General features: G+C 48.7%; 2 protein-coding genes across 2 annotated transcripts in view; one reads left to right on the top strand and one right to left on the bottom strand.

Moving 5' to 3' along the window:
* Positions 1–24,334, bottom strand: part of CYFIP2 (cytoplasmic FMR1 interacting protein 2) — a 93,553-nt gene that overhangs the window by 35,276 nt on the left and 33,943 nt on the right. Inside the window, exons 11-23 of the mRNA XM_075009386.1 lie at positions 21,219–21,336; positions 19,089–19,208; positions 18,449–18,574; positions 17,154–17,320; positions 16,645–16,792; positions 16,187–16,340; positions 15,483–15,639; positions 14,055–14,151; positions 13,240–13,316; positions 10,726–10,834; positions 9,504–9,623; positions 8,618–8,817; positions 7,895–7,982 (exon numbers count right to left, since the gene is read on the bottom strand). Coding sequence (XP_074865487.1) covers positions 7,895–7,982; positions 8,618–8,817; positions 9,504–9,623; positions 10,726–10,834; positions 13,240–13,316; positions 14,055–14,151; positions 15,483–15,639; positions 16,187–16,340; positions 16,645–16,792; positions 17,154–17,320; positions 18,449–18,574; positions 19,089–19,208; positions 21,219–21,336 — 1,681 coding nt within the window. The remainder of the gene's footprint in view (positions 1–7,894; positions 7,983–8,617; positions 8,818–9,503; positions 9,624–10,725; positions 10,835–13,239; positions 13,317–14,054; positions 14,152–15,482; positions 15,640–16,186; positions 16,341–16,644; positions 16,793–17,153; positions 17,321–18,448; positions 18,575–19,088; positions 19,209–21,218; positions 21,337–24,334) is intronic.
* Positions 3,720–7,868, top strand: FNDC9 (fibronectin type III domain containing 9). Its single transcript, XM_075009387.1, has 2 exons — positions 3,720–3,833; positions 5,237–7,868. The coding sequence occupies exon 2, from the start codon at positions 5,244–5,246 to the stop codon at positions 5,907–5,909; it is 666 nt and encodes a 221-aa protein (XP_074865488.1). The 5' UTR covers positions 3,720–3,833; positions 5,237–5,243; the 3' UTR covers positions 5,910–7,868.

Here is a 24,334-nt window from a genome sequence, read left to right as displayed (position 1 = left end):
TCTAATCCAGAACAGGCTTCCTGCACAGCTCTGCTTCAGACAGCAGGGAGATACTGCTTGTAGGTGCTGGGTCCATTACAGCAAGTTCCCGTCACCCCTCCCCCGTTAATTTCTAAATTTGGCAGAACTGGCCTTGTACTTTGTTATCACTCGGACAGATAATATCCAGGTTTATTTTAAAGCATGTTTTTATTGTGATCGCTTGAAATTTTCACAGTTGTGGGAAATCATGCAGGAGGTCGGGCACTGGGGATGGGGATTTGGCCAATACTGACTTTAGGATGGCAGACACTGAGATTCCAAAAGTTAACGCATTAAAAACACAAGTTATCAGCACCACATGGCAACACATACGAAGTAAATATCCTGAAATCAAACCCTAATAAGTTTTCAAGTAGCATTTTTCTTACTTTGTCTATTTCAATTATTCTCAGTAGAAATACTCATTTGTCCACTTGCGTGTGTGTAGGGGGAAACTGACATTTAGTGACGTTTACCGATAAAAACCGAATGCTTCCAAGTCTATTTATCACCTGTGACACAGCCATCCTTAGCCACAGGCTGAATACGCAGCAGTACAGCGCACCTGAAAATTTGGGGCACGACTGGGTCTTAATGTCCACCTCCTATTTCCTCCTATCCCTGTTCTGTTGCTTTGCTTTCTCCAGAAAGAATCTCGTTAACTTAATGCTATGTTTACATTACTGGGAACATCGACCTGGTCAGGGTCAATCTTCCGAAGTTCAGTTTCATGTGCCTGGTAGATATGCATGAGATCGAACTATCTGGGGTCGACAGTCAACCCCTGTACTTGATATCGCAAGGAGAAAGGGAGGTTGGCGGGAGAGTTTCTTTCACTGGCCTTCCTCTGTGTAGCTCGCCAGGTAAGTCCATTGCAGATAAGTTGACTCCAGCTTCGCAACTGCCATAGCTAGAATTGCGTATCTGCAATCAGTTCAATTCCCTAGTGTAGACCAAGCCGAAGAGTCAAAAAGTCCGCCAGACCTATCAGCAGAACAGTGAACCTATGGAAGAACTGTTCAAGTGGTAATAAAGCCCTTTAACAGCATCTGTCAATCCCAGGTATAGACTGTTAATTTCTGAATTTACTGTACTCTGGCACCTTAAAGGCTAACAAATGTATTAGGTCATGAGCTTTCGTAGGTAAGACTCACTTCTTGTTTTCTGTTTGTTGCTTTGTCTTTTTCTGTGATAGAGATTTCTGTGACCTAGAGCAAGTTGAAGATTACAGAAATCTTCATCACAGAAAAAGACAAAGCAACAAACAGAAAACAAGAAGTGGGTCTTACCCAGAAAAGCTCCTGACCTAATATATTTGTTAGTCTCTAAGGTGTCCAAGGACTCCTTGTTATTTGTGAAGCTACTGAATACCATGGCCACCCCTCTGTGAATTTAAACAGAAAGGTAGCCGTGTTAGTCTGTACTCCAACAAAACAAAGCGGTGGGAATGTAGCACTTTAACAAAATGATTCAGTTGGTGATGAGCTTTCATGGGACAGACCCACTTCTTCAGATCAACCGATGGGGAAAAAAATCGAGGGAACACTGCCATGATCTGAAGAAGCGGGTCTGTTCCTCGAAAGCTCATCCCTGAATAAATCATTTTGTTGGTCTTTAAAGTGCTACATTTCTGCTGCTTTCCTCTGGGAATTTGTTAGTCGACAGGACCTTAATGAAATATTTTAAGGCTAATTCTAATTTAGTGTGTTGCTGAAGATTATAAAACCACATCTCTGTGAAATCACCATCTCCCCGGCCCCAGGCTGCTGTTGGGCACAGGGGCACCAGTTTTAATAGTACTGTGTAGAGCTCCATAAATCCTAAGGGCAGTCCTGACCAGTGATTCCAACAGTGCACAGCCTACATTTGTCTTCCCTGCTTCCCCTCTAAGCAGATGGGACTCAGCCATTTCTAGGCCCCTGTGGCTGTGATTTTTCAGAGGCACCTGCCTAGATCCCTCTGACATTTAACAGAAGTTGGGGCCTTTGAAAATCGCAGCCACAGCTCTTCCTGTCAGAGTGCAGTCTTTGGAGCAAAGACCAGAGGATGCCACTGTGGCCAGCCCGCACGAAGGACAGTGTCAGTTAGATTTTCCTGATAGTTTAAAAGTCACCGAGATCCTGAGGTTAAAAACAAGCTGCAGCGTCCTCAGAGCTATAATAGGCTACGCTTTACTGTACTGGAAGCAACATTTCACTGTAGCATTCTCTGACCCTGGAGAATCCTCAAACACTTCACCCAGAACCCCAGAAAGGCTTCAACGTGAGCAGAGGGGCAGTGCTCCCGCTATTTTTCCTCATCTATTGGCAGAATAAATTCTGTTGTGTGCCCCAAGATGTGCAGATCTGCACCACCAGTAGAAATGCACATTGCACATTGTGGGTGTCTGAGGGTGCTCTGCTAATCAGCTGGGCGGCACCTGAATTGCTCCAGGGTGGCCGCCCAAGTGCTCAGCTTCCAGGGAACACTGGCGGGAGGTCAATAGCTTACTTTGCTAGTGCCAGGAGAAGGCGATCCCTGCTCTCTTACTACAGAGCACGCCGGCAACCTTAGCATCTCACCTGAAAATACACTGCTTGGAGCTCAATTTGTCATTTTTGGGATTGGACCCTATGGCCCCAGGGAGGATGGCTTAGACTGCCAAGCCATCAGCCTCTTGAATACTGAGAACTAACAGGACAGAAGTGTCAGAGAGTCAATACAGCACTTTGGAAACAGAAAACACAAATGCCTGTATTTCCATGCCTTGAATTACAACCCTTTTCGGGGGGGAGGGGGGTGTGCTGCTGCTGGAACACTGGGTCAGGTCCGGAGTCCACAATTCAAGAAGGGTGTTAATAAATCAGAGAGGGCCTAGAGAGGATTAAAAGATTAGAAAATCTGCTTGCTAATGATAGACCCAGGGACAGGATGACCATTCGTCCTGAATTGGGTGGGACGGTCCCGTATTTGGGAAGCCAAAAAGGCATCCTGACTTATTTTTTAAAAGGGATGAATTGGCCTGTATTTAGGTGCTCGGGGGCTGGGGGTAGGAGCACCTGCGGCTTCCCCAGGGTTGGGGAGGGAGTGCTGGCTCCCCCGGGCTTGGTGCAGCCTCCCCTATTTGGGACAGGGAGCTATGGCTGCCCTACCCAAGGAGTTCAGTCACGTCAGCTTAACAAAGAGAAGGTTACGGACTGGCTTGACGTATACGGTGTAAGGACCTCCACGGAATCAGAATTATAGAAAGGCAGGACAGGAGGGACCTTGAGGGATCAGATTTGTTCCATGGGGAACAAAGATTTAACAATGGGCATTTCAGTCAAGCAGCGAGAAGACTAACACAATGATCACAATGGTGTCTTCTGCCTTTAGAATCCATGCGCCTAGGAAGGCTATTTAGAGAACCGATAATGGTGCAGAATCAAAAGGAGGCTGGGAGCTGGCGGGTTGCTGTCTCTTTCCTGCTAATTGATCACCATTAAAAAGCAAAACAAAACAAAAAACGAGACAGAAAACAAAAGCTACCATGGCCGGTTCTTTCAGCCTCAGGGAAAAATACTTCCTCCAGACAAAGCTTTTAGGGGCAGCACTTTTCAATTCACTGAAAGATGCCTGACTACACTTTCCTATTGGTTGCTATGGCAAGTGATGATGCAATCAAAGAAGGGTATATACAAGACTGCGGTGTGGTGATGGATTTAATCAGCCAGCGACTACAGGAGTGGTCCAGGGATTCTGGCTGTGGGGGCGAAGGCAAGGCATCGTGTACTCAGATTTATGTCTCACAAGTGAACATTTATTGGCCACTCTTAAGACAAGTGCCAAGAAAGGTAAATGGCTTTTTAATGCTTATGTAGCTACTCAGTTCTCTGTGCATGTGTTTAGCTGTTCAGGAGGGTAAGGCATGATACAGAGCAATTGTTAAGATGAGATGTTTCTTGAGTTAAAGAACACAGGAGCAGAGGGTGAAAAAAATTAAAAGGAAGAAAATCCAGATGGACAGTGTCAGTCTAGTTAGCAAAGCAGTAATACTGCCTACAGCAGGGAGAGATGAGCTGAATGTTTCCAGTTTACAGAAATGAATTTGTATCGAGAAATTGATTCTGCAGTGAAGTTGGAAAGGGACAATCTGACCCACCAGAAGGATCCTACCAAAATAACCTTGTCCGAAGCTAAATGGTAGATTTCAATAAAGTTCTCCAGCTGGTAGTCAAAGGCTATTTCTTGGGGAAGATCAGACTATAGTTAATTGCTTTGACTGCTGCTATCAGAGCAGTAAGCTAGAGGCTGAAAATGCCAGTGAGTGCCTCCTTCAGTCCCTGTGCACTTTTCCAGTGAGTGCTATGGGACTTGGATTTAAACCAGAATGCTTACTGGAAACTCAGAGAAGAGAAAGAATTGTCTTGAACTATTTACTAGTTTAACCAAATTTGCAATGTTCTTTACATTCCTTGGGGATGATAAGCTTCTAGCTAGAAACGCAGCAGAAGTCTAATGTCTGATCTGAGTGTCAGGGACAAACCCGTCTCCCGTTTTTTCATTTCAGACAAGCAGCCTTTTAGCCATGAGATGGGATGGTCAGGGTACTAGCCTGGGACTTAGGAGACTCAGGTTCAATTCCTTGCTTTGATACATATTTCCTGTATGACCATGGGCAAGTCACTTAGCCTCCCTCTGGCTCAGTCTGTCTGTCTGTCAATTGGGGATAAGAGCACTATACTACCTCACAGGGCTGTTGGAAGGCACATTAATGGAAAACTGGCAAGTGTTCAGGTACTACAGTGATGGGCACCATATAATTATCTAAGACAGTGGTAAGATTGCTAGAGGCAGAACTGTACTTATACATGCAAATGCTGAGTTTAACAGTTCCATTCTAGTGTACCAGGACTGCTAAAAATAGACATTGCCATGGAGCTGTGGAGTCCCACCAGCTATACTGGGACTGGTAGAGAGCTACTGAATTTTTGATGCTTCTATGATAAGTTCTGCCTCTTTTAAAAAAAAAATTTTTTTTTGGGCTGGCAAAAATTTTCAGTATGAAATCCTGAGATACACTGAACATTTTTCACTAACACGTCTGTGTTTTAGACCAGCGCCAGCTGTTACAAATCCCCTTTATTCCTGAAGACCCTATGAGCCCAATCTAAAGTTGGTGGAAAGAGTCCAGCTGATTTCAGCAGGCTTTGGCTCAGGCTCAGTGAATTAAACATCTGCTTGCTTCTGCTTTCAGAGCCATAATGAACATTGAAATCCGCAGTGTCTCTGACACCAGTGCTACCGTCTCCTGGACCACAGACAACCCCTGCCCCGAGAACTATTACCACATCATGTACCGTCCTAATTGGAACAGCGTCTTTGCGGGATACTTGAGCCAGAACTTCCACCGCGAGGAGAGGGTTCCTCACTCCCTTAGCTCCTTTGTCCTCCACAGACTAACTCCCTCCACCGTCTACATCCTGTGCATCGTATGTAAAAACGCCTACCCCTCCAGCAACCACTGCACAACATTCCACACCCTCAAACAGCACCCACTCGCCTTGCGCAGCCTGAAGCAGGAATCTGCCACCTCCATGTGGATGGTGAGCAGTCTACTGCTCCTCTGCTTTACGGCCTTCTTGGTCTATGGCTGCCTGCAGTTCTGGTCCTTGAGGTGCCACAGAGCATCAAGGCTGGGACAGGAAAGTACCAACCCGGAGAGGGAAACGGGTGACCAGACAAGCTCACCTGAGGAGATGCTGAGCACCAGAAAGAAGGAAGAAATGTTGGAAGTTCCTCTGACGGCTGTCCTGATGAGAAGTTCTAGTGTCGCGACAGACAGCCCACATGGGTCCCCCCGCACCTTCTTTCCTCTCCAGAGCAGCAGAGACAAAAGGGCCGTTTTACCTCAGCACCAGCTCAAGTGAAAGGGAAATCACATGAGTTCCCAGGAAGGGGAACACACGGCTATTTGTTTTTCATTTCAGCAGGGCTGCTCTCATGCTGTAAATGTTCACCTGACCTGCATCCGTGTTCTTATTACGTTGTCCTCAGCCAGAACTTGGGAGGGCAAATGGAAACTGTGGGTGAAGCTTTTGCCAAATTAGCACAAGACGAAAAAAATATCCTCCTCTACTTTTTACTGAGAGTAAATTTAAGAAACCAGCAAAAAACAAGCCCCTAAGAAATTACAGACAAATTCAACTCTCAGTAAACTTCACTTCAGTGAAGTGATTCGAGATTTGCACCAGGGTAGCAGACATTACAGCTACAGCTACATGAGAGAGTCTTCCTGACAAAACCCGGGTTTAGTCATAAAAATCCATGGCGCGTCTTCATGCAAAATTTGCTTTGTTGACCGACCGTTGATAAAACTCGCCACATCCGCCGGCAGCGTAGTGCCTCTCTGCATTCAGAAATAACGCCTTCTTTGGCAGCTTCCTGTCAACATAAAAGCGATGTAGATGTTCCGGGAGCCCTTCTGTCAAGAAAGCAGACGGGAAGTCTGGCTGCTCTCCGTCGACAGAGCGGATTGCTCTTTCGATCCACTTTTGTGTGCGGATGTGATCGGACGACAGAAGTTTTGCCAGAAGATCTCTTCCGACCGTGATTTCTGTCGGCAGATTGGTGTAGTGTAGATGTAGCATACGTGTATTTGGATGGTACAGAGTGGAATAAAGACACTGGAGGTCATTTGTTCAGAAACAGCCATTTCTGCCTAGCTGAAGAGCACTGACATATGAGCAGATTGGCTACACAGCAGGAGAATCAGTGGTCTGCATCCTGAGACTGTCACACAACAGGCTCTCGGGACTCCATCATGTCCCAAACACACTATTCCTGACACAGGTTGGTAACTCACAATCCCCTTCCAGCTGGGCAGCTGTCCACATCCCCAAATCACCAAGACAACTGGCACCCCTCAGTAGCCTTGCTGGCACCTCACGTAGAAAAGGGCCAGGATTCCATGGAGTCAGAGTTGGGACGGACTTTCAGGTCTGATATTGCCTCCTTGGAGGTAAAAGGCATGACAGAGAGCCCATTTCCCTAGACTTTAGTGGAGATAGCACAAGTCCTATGCCCATTAAAGCAGCCTGGGCTGTGCATAGTCATTGGAAACCAAATCCCAGGAGATTCGAGTATTTGCATCTCTCATGGCCTTCCCCGGTCTACAATCACCTCAGAGTGTTGGGCCTCACACCTTTTACCTTTCACTTAAGGGGAAAACCGACCAATTTTGAATGGGCTGACGGATTGCTCTAGGAACACACCATGTTGTTTACATCTAGGTCATGAGAGAATCCTATGGTGCCCCCTACATGCTGTCCAGCCACCTCATAGGCCCTTCTGTCACCTCTTAAACCCACAACCATTACCGTCCAGGCCTCCCCAGTTCTCTGTAAACAAGGCTGCCACATATATCACACTGACAGATTGCCTGAGACTGATGATAAGCAATATATATGCGCACACACCCCACCATGCCAATATTTCACCTTCAGATGACAGGGATCCCAGTCCTGTTGTGTGACGGTGTAACTGGGGTCTCGTAGGGGCTCACCACTTCATTCTAATCTCTGCATCACCAGAGAGGGACTGCTCAGGGGGTCTGTCCCGGTGTTGGCCATCAACACAGGGCTGTGGCCTGTTAGCTCACTCTGATGGCGGTGTTTAAAGGAAGCCAAAAGAACCGGCAAAACAGTAACACAACGAATCTGGCGAAGCTGCTCCGTCACCCAGCTTTTCAGTTTCAGCGAAGCTAAGCTGACTTGTGTGTCTCTGCTGTTCTGCTAACAAACCTTTCCTGGGATCCTCCTGCCTGCGAATGATTTTGTTGTACGATCTGCTTTCCTCACTGTTCGCCTTCCCTGAATAAAGCCCTTCTTGCTGGCTGAGGTGGCTCGTTACTTACCTTTGATCCGTAGAGGTAATAGGGCTGGACATTGGCCGGTTTGTCTCTTTGTGGTTCCTGGGTGAATGGAATGGCTGTCCGTACAAATCTGCAGAGTGCGTGGGGAAGGAAAGATGGTGTCTGTTAATTGCATTGCAATCCAGCCACGCTAGCTGTGTTAAATGAAAACCCTGAAGTGTTCTTTCAAAGCTCATCAGAGTCAAGAGGTTAAAACTTCACTTTAAAATGCAATGGCACATTATAGAATCATGGAACACTAGAACTGGAAGGGACTTCGAGAGGTCATCAAGGTCAGTCCCCAGAACTCTCAGCAGGGTTAGGAAATAGCTAGATCATCCCTGACAGATGTTTCTTCGACCTGCTCTTAAATGTAGCCAGTGATGGAGACCCACAACCTCCTTAGGCAGTTTATTCCATTGCTTAGCCACCCTGACGTGAAGTTTTCCCTAATGTCCAACCTAAACCTCCCTTGCTGAAATTTAAGCCCATTGCTTCTTGTTCTATCATAGGAGATCGAGAACAATTTGTCTCTCTTCAACACAAAAACACTCCTGCTTTGGTGCAGACTGCAAACATGCTGCTGTCAACATGGACTTCCTGCATGTTGCATGCTGGGTTGGGGGTCTGTGCGTTACATCTAGTTTGAAAACAGGACCCTGTGAGTTATGCCTGTTTTGGAAACAGGGCCTCCAGGCATCCCCTCTTGTCGTCTTTTTTTCTTACCGGTTGGTGGAGCCATTGTAGCAGTAGTTGGGTAGAAAGTCAAAGTTGAGCTCCCAGAAAACATGCAGGGTGATGCGGCCATAAGGTGCAGAGACGTTGTGATTGGCCTCTCGGAACATGGCATCAAAACTGTCCAATGTCATGTGCTTACACAGCAGCCGATGTGTCAGACGATTGATCTCCAAGAGCCACTCCAGCTCCTGCACCAAGCAAAGCAACAGCTGCAGATCACATGTGTTATCACGGTTTTAACAGGAGTCTTATTCAATCAGCAAAGAGATGGTTACTAGTATTCACATGTACACACACATGGTCTTCTGAGTGAGGATGTACTGAACATTAGACACACTGGTTGAACTCAAAGGCTGAGGGCATTTGCACTTTCCCACCAAGGGTCCCATTCTCTCATTTCCCCTCCTACAGGGTGTGAAATGTATTTGTTCCCCACGGAGCACATTCTTGCTAAAATATTACCTTCCACATCAGAGACCCTCAGAGGTGGAAAAGTAATTTTACAAGACTCGACACTGATGCCCTTGCAATGTATCAGGGGCTCTGAACTCTCTGCACACGGGCACGTCAATCCAGAGTTTAGCCACCTGGATGCCACAGGGTGGTACTAAAGGCAGGACTTTCTTGTCCCACATCACAAGACTCTGCTATCGGTGCTCTAAGAAGATGCTCACTATGAAAATCCCAACTATAATCCCTTTGTGGAAGATGGTGGCTCTAGAAATACTTAGGAAGGACAGGAAGAAGAGAAGAGAATTCACAGACGCTGTATGGGCGATGTCAGGGCAACAGTGCAGAACTGTGCACAGACATGCTTTATCTATACATCAGACTCTCTAGTTCTACCGCCCTTTCCGACAGGCACAGAGCTTACCACGATGGAGGTCAGGTCTTCACTCTCAAAACGGCTAATGGCCTGGTCCAACGACTTGTACATCGCAGCTGAAATACGCTGAGTTATGAGTCTGTTCAGGTCAATTGACCTACCCAGCAGCTGTGGGCAAGAGGAATTGTACTAGTGAGAAAAGACTGAGATGGACCTGTACTAGAGCCCTGGAGCCAGACCTACTGCTAGGTGAAGAGAGTTTTGATTTGTTCCATGCTTTGCTGGTTGGGCCTGTTGCTGTCTGACAAGGAACTTGGAGCCCGGAAGGTGAATAACCAATCTTTCCTTCCTCACTTGTCAGCATGATGATGAAAAAGGTTTTGTCTCAGTTTTCTGATTATTCCTTAACTAAAGGAAATCTGTTGTCATTAACCTGGACTACACTCAGCCACATAACGGCTACGTCTACACGTGAAGCCTACATCGAAGTAGCTTATTTCGATGTAGCGACATCAAAATAGGCTATTTCGATGAATAACGTCTACACGTCCTCCAGGGCTGGCAACGTCGACGTTCAACATCGACGTTGCGCAGCACCACATCGAAATAGGCGCTGCGAGGGAACGTCTACACGCCAAAGTAGCACACATCGAAATAAGGGTGCCAGGCACAGCTGCAGACAGGGTTACAGGGCGGACCCAACAGCAAGCCGCTCCCTTAAAGGGCCCCTCCCAGACACACTTGCACTAAACAGCACAAGATCCACAGAGCCGACAACTGGTTGCAGACCCTGTGCATGCAGCATGGATCCCCAGCTGCAGCAGCAGCAGCCAGAAGACCTGGGCTAAGGGCTGCTGCACACGGTGACCATAGAGCCCCGCAGGGGCTGGAGAGAGCGCGTCTCTCAACCCCTCAGCTGATGGCCGCCATGGCGGACCCCGCTATTTCGATGTTGCGGGACGCGGATCGGCTACATGTGCCCTACTTCGATGTTCAACTTCGAAGTAGGGCACTATTCCCATCCCCTCATGGGGTTAGCGGCTTCGACGTCTCGCCGCCTAACGTCGATGTTAACATCGAAATAGCGCCCAACACGTGTAGCCGTGACGGGCGCTATTTCGAAGTTAGTGCCGCTACTTCGAAGTAGCGTGCACGTGTAGACACGGCTAACATGCCCTCAACACTGACGTTTTCATCTAACCGCCAGACCTCACTACATCCCTGAGATCGAGGCCTTCAGCACCGCCTGGCCCTGCTGCGCGTGCTGTACCTGGACGTGTCTCTGTTTGAGTAACGTCTCGTAGCGATTGGACGGTGGGTAAGGGATGATGACGCCGTAATTCTTACATTCAGCCCGGAAGCGTTTATCCAGTAAGACACTGGAAAAGAAAAATATTATCAGTATGTTTGCCCCATCATCCCTTCTCTTCCCTCAAAGGATATGTCTACACTATGCGGAAGATCGACCCAATCAGGGTCGATCTTCCGGAGTTCGATTTCGTGTGCCTGGTAGAGATGGTGAAATCAGCAGTCAACCCCTGTACTCCTCAATATTACCAGCAAGAAGGGAGGCCGACGGGAGAGTTTCTCCCATCCACCTCCCTCTGTGAGAATGGCCAGGTAAGTCGATTCTAGCTCCGTAACTGCTGACTTACCTGCCTAGTGTAGAGCAAGCCTTAATCTTTTCCAAGGGCAAGCCCCCCCATCCCCCTCAGTCCTGCCTTCTCTGAGTCATCTGCTTTAGGAGCTGGGAGAGTTCCCCCAACCCATCCTCCCCATCTTTAACCAGAATTTTATATCCCTATGTGATGTGGTGCGTAATCCCACCCTGGCAGACACAGGGTTAACAGGTGAGCCTGCGAGGTCTTCACCAAGGAAGGAGCTGGAGGCAATAGGGAGAGACACCCACAGAGAGGAGGCTCAGGAGAAGGGGAGCTAGGGGGCACAACTAGCTTCGTAGTGGGCCCTAAACCAGTAGCAAGACTCCGGCAGGGCAGGGAAGCCCTCTACATCAGTGTCCCAGAGAACCCAGAAAGTTTAAAATCCCTGGGCCGGCAGCAGAGGCTTGGCTGGGAGTGGAGACGCCTGGGCACCTGCGACTCTGAAAGAAGAGTGAAAGAGCAGCCCATGGGGACGGAGGATGCTGTGCGGGTGACTAGCACCCTGCTGAACACTGTGTGTTTGGGACACTGGCACTCCGGAAGGAGTGAGATGCACACGACCTGGAGAGACGGGTCGTGAAGAGAGACAAAGCAGAGCACTCCAGACAGAGCGCTCCAGAGGGAAGACGGCATCCTAGTGGAAGGCCTGGACTGACAGCACCAGCCATGAGGCGGCATGCTGGCCAATGAGTCTTTCTTCCGCCCGCTCCTGTAAAACCTGCAGCTGCTGCCGTGCTTAAGGGGATGCTGTGCTGCCGTCCATTGTCCACAGATGCCCCACCAACAGCTCATCTAAGCGGAGGCCGGCTGCATGGCAAGGAGGGCGTGCCGGGACCTAATGGTCTGTGTGGGCCCTGCTCCCTCACACACAATGTTCCCATGTGTGCCCTGACCCGCTCCCATTCGCACCCTGCAGATTCCTACCCCATTGGCTGCACACCAGCTGCCTTTCTAGACAAGTTCCAAGTGCAGCTGCTGGATGGCCCTGGCAGGGGTGGGTGTTGGCAGGTCAGGGCAGCTGACACTGAGATTCTTTCATGGATGGGTGTCTTCATGGGTGGGCTGCTTTGGGGAACGACTTCCCTGGAGGGCGAGCCCCAGTCTTCCATCGGGTGTACGTACTTTGAGGAGATCTACAGGCAAATCCTGGACATGTTTTCACCAGCTGTGCCCTTGTAGGGCCTGAAGTTCTCCCCGAGAGATTCTTACTGTCCCTCCTTTCACTTTACCCTACACTGAGGTCCTCCTTTATGGCCACCACCAGTGGGGCTGTGGAACCAGGTGCAAGGTATGTGTGGGGGTGGCTCCATGACCCAGGAAGGGGAGGAGCTTGGGGGAGACGGGGCATGGTCAAGGGTAGCCAGCCCTTAGCACCACCTGGAGCGTGGTGCTGTCCCCCCAACCCTGCAGCACCTGTTCAGAGCAGCAGAGTGTCACTCCCATGGCATTTCCAAGTACCCCAGAGGCCCTGCAGCAGCAACAGCTGCCAAGAGCTCCAAACCCCTTATGCAATTGTCCCCCTGGTCCCACATCCTGCTCCATCAGCAGGTCCGGTCACCATGCAAGGGTAGGATCTCATCCAGGCTCATCAATGCTATGGATGCCTTCACATGCGCTGAAGGCTCATAGGGCCTATTTCCCTGCCAGGGTCTGGTGAAGGTACCAGCTTCGGCAGGCGCCAGTCCAGCATGCGATAAACTAGCCCCAGGATTCTATGCGTAGCATCCTTCCTGTTACTGCAGAACATCACTGCTCTGCGACTGGGGAGGTAAGTGCATGCTCCTTTGCTTTCCTGATGAATTCCACTCCTGCACTGTCCATTGCACCCAGCAGCTACGGGAACTTCACCTTGGGCTAAGCTGCAGCATTAGCAACGTGCTCAGACTGCTACTTACACAGTAAATTTTTGTTTCACTCTTAGCTTTGTGTCCCCCTCAGTTTATTTGCTGGATCCATCTATTATGATCTGGTCACAAATGCAAGCTCTGTGGGGCAGAGACTGTCTCTTTTATTGTGTGCGCACAGCCCTTCACACAACCCATTATTACACCCCGCCTGGAGCCTTGAGATTACAGAGGAGCAAAGAGCAATGTCAATGATCAGTAGCAACGGGATTCTCCTACCTGCCAGCCATTGCTTTATAATAGGCAAAGATCTGATCCGCCAGCTTGTACACAAACTGATCAAAGCACAAGTTCACCTGAGAAAGAAAAAGGTGTAAACTGTACAGACAGAATAGGGTCTTAGAACAAGTGTGAACATGCATTCATGTGTGTGTATGTGTGTGAGTGCGAGTGAGAGAGAAATGCTATTTAGTATAGTGCTATCGCTAGCAAAGCCAACATTTCCTGTCCCCTGGTAGAGGGGTTTCTGACAGGAGCTGAACAAACTCTTTTTAATGGCACTTCAAAAGAAACGGTTAATTCAAAATCAACCATCAAAACAGCTTGCTTTGAAAATGTCGAAAGGAAAGGTTTTGACGTTTACAGACAAAAGCACCTTGACACAATTCCAGTTCCAATTTGCAAATAGTCTTACTGTGGCAAAAATGTATTCGGGGGCAAATTTACTATATGCTGAAAACAGTTGCCTAGCTCTGCTCTCCAGATCCTCTCGTGCCCTTTTACCACCGATGCCTCATGACTCTTGGGCCACTTTATACATACACTTTATATATACCTGATGTGAGTACTTTGCTTCCACTGGATCCACAGGAAGCTGACTGCCAGACAGGCCTTTGGTCAGCAGGAATACAAATGTTCCTTTGAAAACTGGGGCCTTCTCTTGAATATTTCCCACTATTTTTCTTGTTTTTAGGGGACATCTCTAATTAATTCACTGCTAAACTGGCGTGTTCACTCCAACAAGCCATGTGTGAACTGAAAGGCAGCCCTTCATTTGTGGCATAGTCGGACAAATAAAGAAGACCAGAACTTACTTCAGCTTCAATTTCATCGTACAGGAACTGCTTTTTAAACTTGGTCAAGGCATAATACGCGCTGTCGTTGTACAGGTCCAAGGGATACAGCACATACCTGAGGGGGAGAACATGGTTCATGTGAGTCACAGAGCTACAAAGTTAATAGCTAGAACCCTAAACGCAACAGCCGCGATGAGACCAAAGTATCACAGCCACAGGAGACTAGGCTACACATGCCACTGGCAGAGAACAACAGAGACCAACGTGCACCAGTGCCCCAGGCTCCGCAGGGCAGGGGAAACAATGAAGTGAGACAAACCCAGGTAATCATGGCAAGGGGCGTTCCCTGTAAGCTGAGTGCTCAGGTGAACGCCCAGGAAAGAAGCACAAGCTGCCAACTTGATTAGCAGGGCGCTCACACCCAGCAGCATGAGTTTCCGTTGGTGATGTACATCTGCACATGCCTTCGTGCGCAGAACAAAACCTATTCCATCCACGGATGGAAAAACTGTGAGGGAACCCTGCTGGCAAGCGACTCACCTGACAGAAACAAAGGGTCCTGTGGCACCTTATAGACTAACAGAAAAGTTTTGAGCATGAGCTTTCGTGAGCACAGACTCACTTCATCAGATGCTGGTCTTGGAAATCTGCAGGGCCAGGTATAAATAAGCCAGAGCAAGGGTGGGGATAACAAGGTTAGCTCAGTCGGCAAGGGTAAGGCTTACTACCAGCAGTTGATCTGGAGGTGTGCTACCCCTCCGATACTTGTCACCTGACAGAGGAAAGTATGAAACCCTCAAGGTCATTGCAAATTGGCTCTCGGGCTGAATTCCATATCTAGTGATGACTACGACACCTACTCCCGCACAGAGGCCCAGAACAAAGCACCTGCCCCATCTGCAACCACTCCAACCCAGCAAGCCTTCTCGGAATGGAGGGTTCTCCAATCTCGTGCCTTTCAGCATCACTGATTCCAGCTCCTGAAACTCCCCCACAGCCCCTAGCTCGCAGTTGCTGGAAGCACCTAGAGGAAAGCTGACTTTCTGCTAGCTGAGAGTCCTCCATGTTCCCCCAGGCAATTCCTTGTCTGGTCTTCAAAGTATTCCTGTGGTTCTCTAGCTTTGCAAAGGGACCTTAGTGTCTACAGCACCTGCACCTCAAGCAGAAAACAATTTCTTTCCTAAGGATGCGGTTATAATGAATAATAGATGGCATACAAGTTGATAGATTATTTATTACCACAGTACCCGGGAGCCCAAGCCAGGGACCGGAGCCCCACCATGCTAGGCATCACAAAAAAACCCCCAAAAGGATGGCTTGCCCACAGCTGGAGCAAAATTGACACTCTAACACTTATTAGGATCCTCATCTAAAACTTCTGTCCCCTAGGATAGGTTTCTGAGGGCTGCCTAATGAACCCATCCGCAGCCACCCCATGGCTCTTACTCCATCATGGAGGGCTCCTTGGTTTCCAGGATGTGGTCCGTGAGAATCCAGGGCATAGACATCTCGATGGGGAACTGGATCCGACGGCCCATGGTCAGCTCGAGAAAGAATTCCCGGAACCAGAGCTGGGACAAGTCGCAGCACTGCTGCAAGGCTTCTGGAAAGAGAAGGGATGTCCCCCCAGCACCAGGAGGTGACAGAGTTTACTGCCTGCAAGAGGACCAGGAAAATCCTAAAGCAAAGGGCACGTCCTATCGCATTTATGTTAAACACGGTTCAGCTGTTCTATGCCATCACCATTCTTAAACCACAGCCACTGCCCTGGAACCTGGGCACCACAAGGACAGGAGAAAGGGTTATTATCCCCACTTTATAACAAGGGCATCAAGGCTCAGGGAGATCAAGTAACTTGGTCAAGGTTGCAAAAGGAGTTTGTGGCAGTCAGGTCATGAGCCCAGAGCCTGACCCACGAGATCACCCCTCGTTTGCTAGTGCTCTAGCTCTCCTCTTCACCGCAGAGATGGAAGGGCCTGGTAACCAAGCCTGAAATCACACCCAAGTGCAAATCCCTGAATCCAAGTTAGATCCGTAGGTGTGGCTGCTCTCGAGCAAGATGGCCCATCCCACCAGGCTACCTGCTCCTGTCCCACTCCTGCTGGGCAGTGTACGGGCCAGGCTGCAAGTCTGATGTGCTAGAACCTCACCGCTGATGTTGAGGAGGTGAGTGAAGAAGAAGGACTGCTTGTGGAACTCCTCGATGGCCAGGACAATTGGCCCATCCAAGCTGCTCCGCAGTGTCTTCTTTGAGCCGCTCTTGTCTGCGATGAGTGACTCCAGCATGGTCCGCACCATGTACAGCTTTAGAGAAACCATTGGCATCTTGCCTGAGACAACAGCACATGGTGCTCAACAGGAAGCCCCCTCCCGTGATCCATCCCATTGGGTGGAGTCTGTGGTCCACCTCCATTAGTATTTAGAAACCCACAAAGACGATATTTCTTGCATGTATCGTAGGAAAAATGATGCACCCAGGCAAAAGTGGGAGCTACATGCTTAAGACAGATGCAGAGACTATGGGGACCAATAGTGAACCCCCAGAATGGGCCACCACAGGAGGACTTTACAGCCCCAAGACTCCCTGAAGAACTGAAAGTTTATGTACCTGTGTGCTTGATGGACCCACAGCTCGTCGCGGGACCTTAATATCAAATCCACCTTTGGGGTCCTTCTCGCCTCTCAGGCAGGGGTCATTAGGGGGCTCCCGACCTCCCTCCCAGTCACAGATTGTCTTCCGGATTGCCTGAAGGACACTGGAATGGTGAAAGCAAAGCATTTACACTGTAACGTAAGGAGGACATACCCAACACCGTGCTCATAAGAGGAGAGAAAACTTTGTGCACAGACACAGGACGGAATGCCTGCTCACAGTGGCTAGTCTAGGGAAGGTTGCAATGCACCCCCTGGTTGGTTACAGGTGCATTGGTCATAGTACTTAGTTACACTGCGTTGCTCAGGATTGTTGGGCAAGATGCGCCAGTAGGCAATGGATGTGGCACATGGCTGGTTATGGCTCTGGGAAGGCTGCACACATGGAGGGTTGCTCATGGGCTGTAGACCAGAACACACTATGTAGAGACGTGCTTTACATTCCATTTGGGACCAGAGCCTCACCTGATCAGGACGTTTTTCTTCTTCCGGACTGCTTGTCTCAATGGCTCCCGGAGGGTCACCTGGGCAAAGTCCTGCAAGGCTGCGTAGATGGTGTTCCGGATGGCCTGGTTAAAGACACTTTCCATCCGGCCCATCAGCACTTGCAGACCCTTGATCATGGCAATCACCTGGGTAAAGGGAGCACAGCTAGATGAGTTCCCCAGAGCTAACCAAAAGGGTGAAGGCCGCATTTTACAGCAGGGGAGCAGATACCCTCAGAGATAAAACCTGGGGATTGTGAAGGAAGCTAAGAGCCCAACTCCTGTTGGAAGTCAGTGGGAGGCTGGATGTCTTGCTTTGAAAATCCCAGACTAAGGCTCTGTCTACACTTACATTCCTCTTTTGAAAGACACATGCAAATGAGGGAAATCAAAAATGCAAATGAGGTGCACATTTACGTATCGGGCACCGCATTTGCATATTCTTCTTTTCGTAGACTCAGAGGGCTGGAAGGGACCTCAGGAGGTCATCTAGTCTTCCCCCTGCTTCAAGCAAGATCAACCCCATCTAAAGTCATCCCAGCCAGGACCTTTTCAAAGAGCTTCTTTCGAAAGAAGAAAGGCAGTGTAAACCCCATCTGCCAAAGAACCCTTCTTCGAATAAAAGAAGGGAAGACGGGCTCTTTTGAAGAAGGGGTTTATTTTTGAAAGACCTGCATCTACATTGCTTTTTGCCTTTCGAAAGAAGCTCTTTCGAAAGAACGTGCAAATGAGGTGCCAGATATGTAAATACGCGCTCTATTTGCATTTTCAATTTCCCTCATTTGCATGCCTCTTTCAAAAGAGGAATGCGAGTGCAGACGCAGCCTTAGTGATTTGCTTACGGTCACACAGGGGGTCTGTGGCAGAGCAGGGAACTGAACCCAGGCATCCAACTTATTGCCTTAGCCATGAGACCTTCTCTCCTTCTGAGGGCTGCTCATCCCTTTGGAAAAAACAAGCCACTCTTAGCACCTGCTTCCAGGCCCACTGACAGTGGGGGGGGGGGGGGGCGTGCGTGGAATGCAAAGGGAGCAGTTGCCCTGGGGCCCAGCATTTCAAAGTGTCCCAGAGCTCCAGCTACCACCGCTCCTATGTATGAAGCGCTACAGCAGCACTGCTGCATCTCCGTGGGGCTGTGAGGGAGGCCCAGCACCATAGCCTGGGCACCTGTGGCCCCGCCCCTTCTGACTTTGGCCCTGCCCCTTCCGGGGCAGAGCCAGGTGCCCCTTCCACCCTGTCCCAGAGCCTAGCGGGGCTGTCAGCCCTGCTGCCTACCTCCACAAAGGCAAACTTCTCCTCGCTGGTGTAGTTGTACCGGGTGGCTCTCTCATACTCCTCAGCAGTGCCTGGGCAATCTTTGTTACAGAACTTATCGGTGGGATGTACCAGCTTCCAAGAGTACTGCAAGGAGAAAACAAAACCAGGGCAACTAATACTGAGCGCAGCAGAGCAGACAAAAAAATGCATCCTATGAAGAGGGCTCCCCATCCCTTGAGAAAACCACTCCCTCACCTCCCCTGCTCTTGTTTATAGGTAATAAAACGTCCTTTGGGAAGCCTGAAAACAAGCTGTTTCCAAATCTCCTTATTCCACTGTGATGTGTGAACACCCTGCTTTGTTTACTATGGAGTCACTAGCGAGTCCTGGGCCATACGCATTAAGTTCTTATCGTTTTCAAGCTGACCCTTGATGTTTATTCCTGGAATTCCCAACACAACATCTGACAGCATCACCCCTGTTTTATAAGTGGTGAGGGAAAAAAAGTCAAATTTTGAAATTTCAATGAAACATTTTGAATTTCTGTGAAAACTGTTTTAAAAAAGTCAACTCAATTTTCACATTTCTTGTTGACTGCGGAAAAAAAAATAAATCCCAACAAGCACCTGGTGGGGATGCTACCTTCGCTGCTACTCACCACTTCCATGACATGGGCACTCCACTTGGAAAGCAGCTGCAGCCCCCGTAAAGCCAAGTCAAAGAGCTCTCTGTATTCCTCATCTGACTTCTGGCTGTCCAGCCCTGAGCCAGTGACCACCTGGAGAGCCCCCACACAGCGGCACAGTTAGTGTCACAAGTCCTGTGCCACACTCGTCAGCCAAGAGTACAACCTATGGAATGAGAACACTAGCTCCCCCAAGTTCCCGATGAAATCACTGCTGTGTGGTTTTATAATCTGTGCCAAAAATTCAACAGGCGATGCATCCCCCACACAAAAAGCAAATTACTGCTACAATCCTCGCTCGACATGACTTTTAGTAAGCACACAAGCGACGTGTTCCTTACGGACCTGGTCTCAGTGATGTCTCTCCTACACCATAACAAAATAACACAATTCCTCCCACATCACCCCAGCGTCTCAGAGATTTCCTGAGGTGTCCCAATGACAAGTCAACTCCTTGTGAACCCCTTTATTTTGTTTTAAATAAGAACAGAAAAACCAGAGCTGAAGGTCTAGATATAACCCACACACCTACTGGATGTGGTTGACTGCTGCAGGTAGTAGTAACACCTAGAACACTCAGGCTATGTTCAGACTCTGGTTGCTATTTCGGGATACAAATGTAACTCCACAGCTTTTCCCTCTGCTTGAAATAGCAGCACTATTTCGAGTACGGTATTCTGGTTCTGCTGCCCCTCGTCGTGAGGGGGTAACAGAACCTTCGAAATAGGACCTTATTTCAAACTTTGGTGCCATGTAGATGGCATCAGGTTCAAAATAAGGTATCTGAAAATAACTTACGCAATTTGCATTGTGCAAATTGCATAAATCATTTCTTTCTATATATATGCTTTGGCCTGCTAAAACCCAGAGTTGTGAGTTCAGCCCTTGAGGAGGCCAATTCGGGATCTGGGGCAAATAGGTTTACAAAAAAAAAAATCTGTCAGAGATGGTGATAGGTCTGGCTGTGAGGGTAGGGGACTGGACATGATGCCCTCTTAAGTAACAATAAATTGGTACAGCAGTTACTATAAGCCCTTTGAGGGAAGGATAGCTCAGTGGTTTTAGCATTACCGTTGTAAACCCTGGGTTGAGCGTTCAATCCCTGAGGAGGCCATTTAGGGGTATGGGCCAAATAGACTTACAAAAAAAATCTGTCAGGGAGAGTGCTTGGTCCCACCAAGAGGGCAGAGAATTGGACTCTATGACCTCTCAAGGTCCTTCCAGCTCTGTGAGATATTTTTATCTCCATATATAACTACAGTCTAAACACAGCCTTACACAGAGAAAGAACAAGCCTTTAAATCATGAGCCAGCTGGCTTTTAACTCATGTAATATAGGCTCATACATTAAACTCCAGAGGTCCCAGGTTTAAGTTTGCCGGGTGGCTGTTACAAATTAGATAATCATAAGTGATGACCCAGCAGCAAATAATCGTCACAGGCAAATACAAATTCTCAGTCAGCCAATACACCATAATAGCAGAATAGGCCCTTTCGTCTCTCCCACAATTTCACCTTCAAATCCCTGACAGATATTTTATTTATTTCAGTTTAAATAATAAAAAGATGAATGCTCAAAGCTCTAGGTGCTCTGACACACAATGACTTACACAAGTTTGGCCCCAGTATTATTCAGATGCATGATACTGTCAATAATTACCTACTGCAACAGAGATAAGGGGCTTTTGCAGCCTGGCTGGAATCTCATCCAGTTCATGTTATTTTGGTTTGGGTGGGGGTTTACACTACTTGCAACCAGTGTTCCCTGAGTGCTTGGGTAGTCGCCCAGGAGAGATTCAAGCGCCACCCAGCTGATTAGCAGAGTGTCCACAGTGGGCAGCCTGTGTTTCTATTGGTGGTGGACATCCGCACATGCCTTGGTGCACAGGTCAAAATTTATTCTGCCCCTTGATGGAAAAAATTAGAGGGAACAAACAGTGTTTGCAAGTGCTGATGACTTTAGCAGTAGTTGGTGCAACTGGTGTCTCTCTTGCCCCCCCAGAACACGAACGCGACGCACTGTTTCACTCGCTGGACTCCCTCGACCCTGGTGACATCCACCCTGGGAGTCGGTGGCCTGTGGCGGTCGCTGCTCAAACATACCTCGCTGTTGCTGTAGCGGGCGAGCTCCGAGATGAAGCGGATGTGGTCATCGCGGATCTGGACCATCTGCTCACAGATGTTGTACTGGGGGCTGATGCTGCTCTGAGTGCACGTCCACCTGGGCAGAGAAGCAGCCGGTGTCAGTGAGAGGGCACAGCGAGCTCAGACACCTCCCGCCCGCAGCGCGCAGAGAGCCGGGCGCCTTCGGAGCAGCCGGACTCCACGTGCACCAGTCCTCTCCCTCCTCCCGAGGCACCGGACAAAGCGAGCGTGTGCTGCACACACCTGTCTCCGCCCAGGGGTTGGTTCACCTGGCATTACACAGGCTTCTCATCCACCTCTTCTGCCGGGACCACAAGGCACGCTGGACTTACCTTCTGGCCACGCAGAGATGTGGCCAGCCAGCCATCCCCAGGCTGCTCTCCATACTGCTGTGTGGGGAGTCCGCAGGGAATGAGCAAGAGCAGCAGACAGTGCATTGCCCAATCCCTATCTCCCAGTACGAAGGATAACCACCTCCAGGCAAGATCATCCTCCGGGGGGCCCAGCCTTGAAGGCCTGTTTTGTGCTTTCTGTTGCAATAGGGGAGGTAGCACTGCAGTGGATAGCAAGGCAAGGTGCCTCTCACCTCTCTTCTTTTGAGCCTGGATTATAGTCCCTTCTCACCAAACAAATTTGTCTAGAATTGTACCTGCAGAGAACAATTGATTGGACTGGATTCTCATTTGCAGGGAGGCAGCCTTAAGAGGCTGTAAAAGGAGGGCCATGGCTCTTTTACATGACTAGGATAAAAGAGTACCAGGTCAGTAAGAATTAGGTCCACGCCAGGAATTTAGCCCCCCCGTCATGAACTACCCAGACCTGGAATTTGGCCTTACTGCAAAAATGTTTTTGGCAAACAGATCTCAGCCCGTGGGATTCTCAAACTGTCACTATGGCGATGGCTTCTGAGTGTTCAGAATGGGCTGTTGATGCCATGTGACAGGACACAGTAAGACACAAGGGGTTGTTTCTGCTCCATGGCTGGACGCTGTCTGACAACCGCATATGCAGAAGAGGCACTGGAATAAGTTGTTTGTGGTGTGAACATTCGCATGAGCCCACACAAGCTCCTAGACAGCATTCCCTGTGAGCCGGGTGTTTGGGCAGCCGCTCAGGAGAGATGTAGGTGCTGCCCAGCCGATCAGCAGAGTGCCCACAGCCAGCACCTTGTTTCTACTGGTGGTGCACCTCAGCACATGCCTTGGCGCTCACAACAAAATTTATTCCACCAGTGGTTGGAAAAAGTGAGTGGGAACCCTGCTCTTGGCACAGGTACTTGTGATGATGAAGAGCTGTGAAGTGCTGGATGGTGCTTTACCACAATCCCATTACTTAGCTCTTACCCGATTCAGAGTCCTGTGCGTCCCACCAGAGAATCAGCAGGTTAACAGGGATGGCCAGTGCTGCACCAGCCCAGCCCGCCACACAGAACATAGTCCATGGGGAAGAAATAAAATGCCGTGCAATTAAAGAAATAATTTATTCCATTTGGAGTGAGGGAGGGGGAAGGAAGGGATGGAAAGGTGGGACATGGTGAAAACGCCAGTCTCAAAGGAAGTGAAAGGACTGAAAGAACTGAAGTCCCATGTGATCACAGTTGGGAAGCGTGTGACCTTTTGATGAGCAAGGCAGGGCAAGGAGAGATGTGGTGCCTATGAGCTGTGGTGATGGCACATTAGAAATGCGATTTGACAGACAAGTAGCAAGCAAATTAAATTCTATAGCAGCAAACTGAGGAGAGCTGGTGAAATTTTTTTCACTGAAACAGTTTTTAAAAAAATAAAATGGCTTTTTGACCCAAACAAACATTTTAATTTTGGTCAAAATTTCCATTGTTTTATTGATAAATTTTATTTAAAAATTCTGAGTTTTGATTTTTGGAAGCTGAAAACTTATGCCGACCAACCAAAAATTGTTCCCAAGGTTTTTCCCCCCACCCCCCAAAACCCACTTTTTTGTCCTAAATACCCAAAAGAAAACAAAATGTTCTGATGGGAGTTTCCAAAACTCCACCTACAAAGTTTCAGAATTCCTTGCAAATACAATTAATATCATTGAAACAGCTCAAAGAAGGAGTTAAACTGAGATTCATTCTTCATTGAGCAGGTGCATGAGGATGCAGCCAGTCATCCCTGCAGGAGGAGTGGATGCCTGTGTTATGTGTTCCTGGCCTTCCTGGGGAAACTAGAATACAAAATGAAAGCTTGGATAAAACACTGTGGCTGCATCTACACTTGCCCCCAGCTTTGAAGAGGGTGTGGTAACCAGGGCCACAGGAAATCACTAATGAAGTGCTGCGGTGAATACGCAGCTCTTCATTAGGCTAATATTCCCCCATGGCAACTTTGAAGCCTCAGACTTGGAAGTGCCGGCATGCCTATAGTTTGATGCTTTGAAGTTGCTGCAGAGGAAAAACAGCCTAATGAAGCGCTGCTTATTCACCGCAGCACTTCATTAGTAATCTCCCGTGGCTCTCATTACCATGCCCCATTTGAAGTTGGAGGCAAGTGTAGACACAGCCTGTTTGTAATTTCCTGGCGTAGTGAAAAGAGAGTTTCAATGGAGACAGCTCTTCATGACACCAATGAAGAGGGCCTTGGATAGCCAGCACGGATGGAGCAGTGAACTAATGGCTTTTGACTTCTGAGGCCCCCCTTCAAGCTCACCTTGAGGAGAGACGTGAACCAAGTTTGAAGCATTTCACTCATTTTCTGAGGACTTGAGTCTATGTCAGAAAAACCAGCAGCAGCAGCAGCCGCTTAACGGGGCACTTTAGGTTGGTTTAGGAATGTTCAAGGACTGAACCAATCAATACCTAAGAGGGTCTTTAGGGCAGTGGAGATACATTTTTGCATCACTCTTCTGTTATTTGGGCCCACAGATGAACCCTGACAGCTCATGGAAAACCATATGGTTACCAGGGCCAGACGTCAAGCTTTATCTCAGCCACGCACTGCTTATGTGTAAGGTGTAACACTGCCAATGCACCTTACCCCTAACCCGTAATGGGCGGGGTGGGGGGCAGAATGCATTGACCATAGCACCAAGCTGTGCAGACAGGTGTGATTTCACAG

Source organism: Carettochelys insculpta, chromosome 15, assembly GCF_033958435.1.
Source record: "Carettochelys insculpta isolate YL-2023 chromosome 15, ASM3395843v1, whole genome shotgun sequence".
NCBI lineage: Eukaryota > Metazoa > Chordata > Testudines > Carettochelyidae > Carettochelys > Carettochelys insculpta.
The sequence above is the reverse complement of the archived record's forward strand: the minus strand, read 5'-3'. Positions and strand labels throughout refer to the sequence as shown.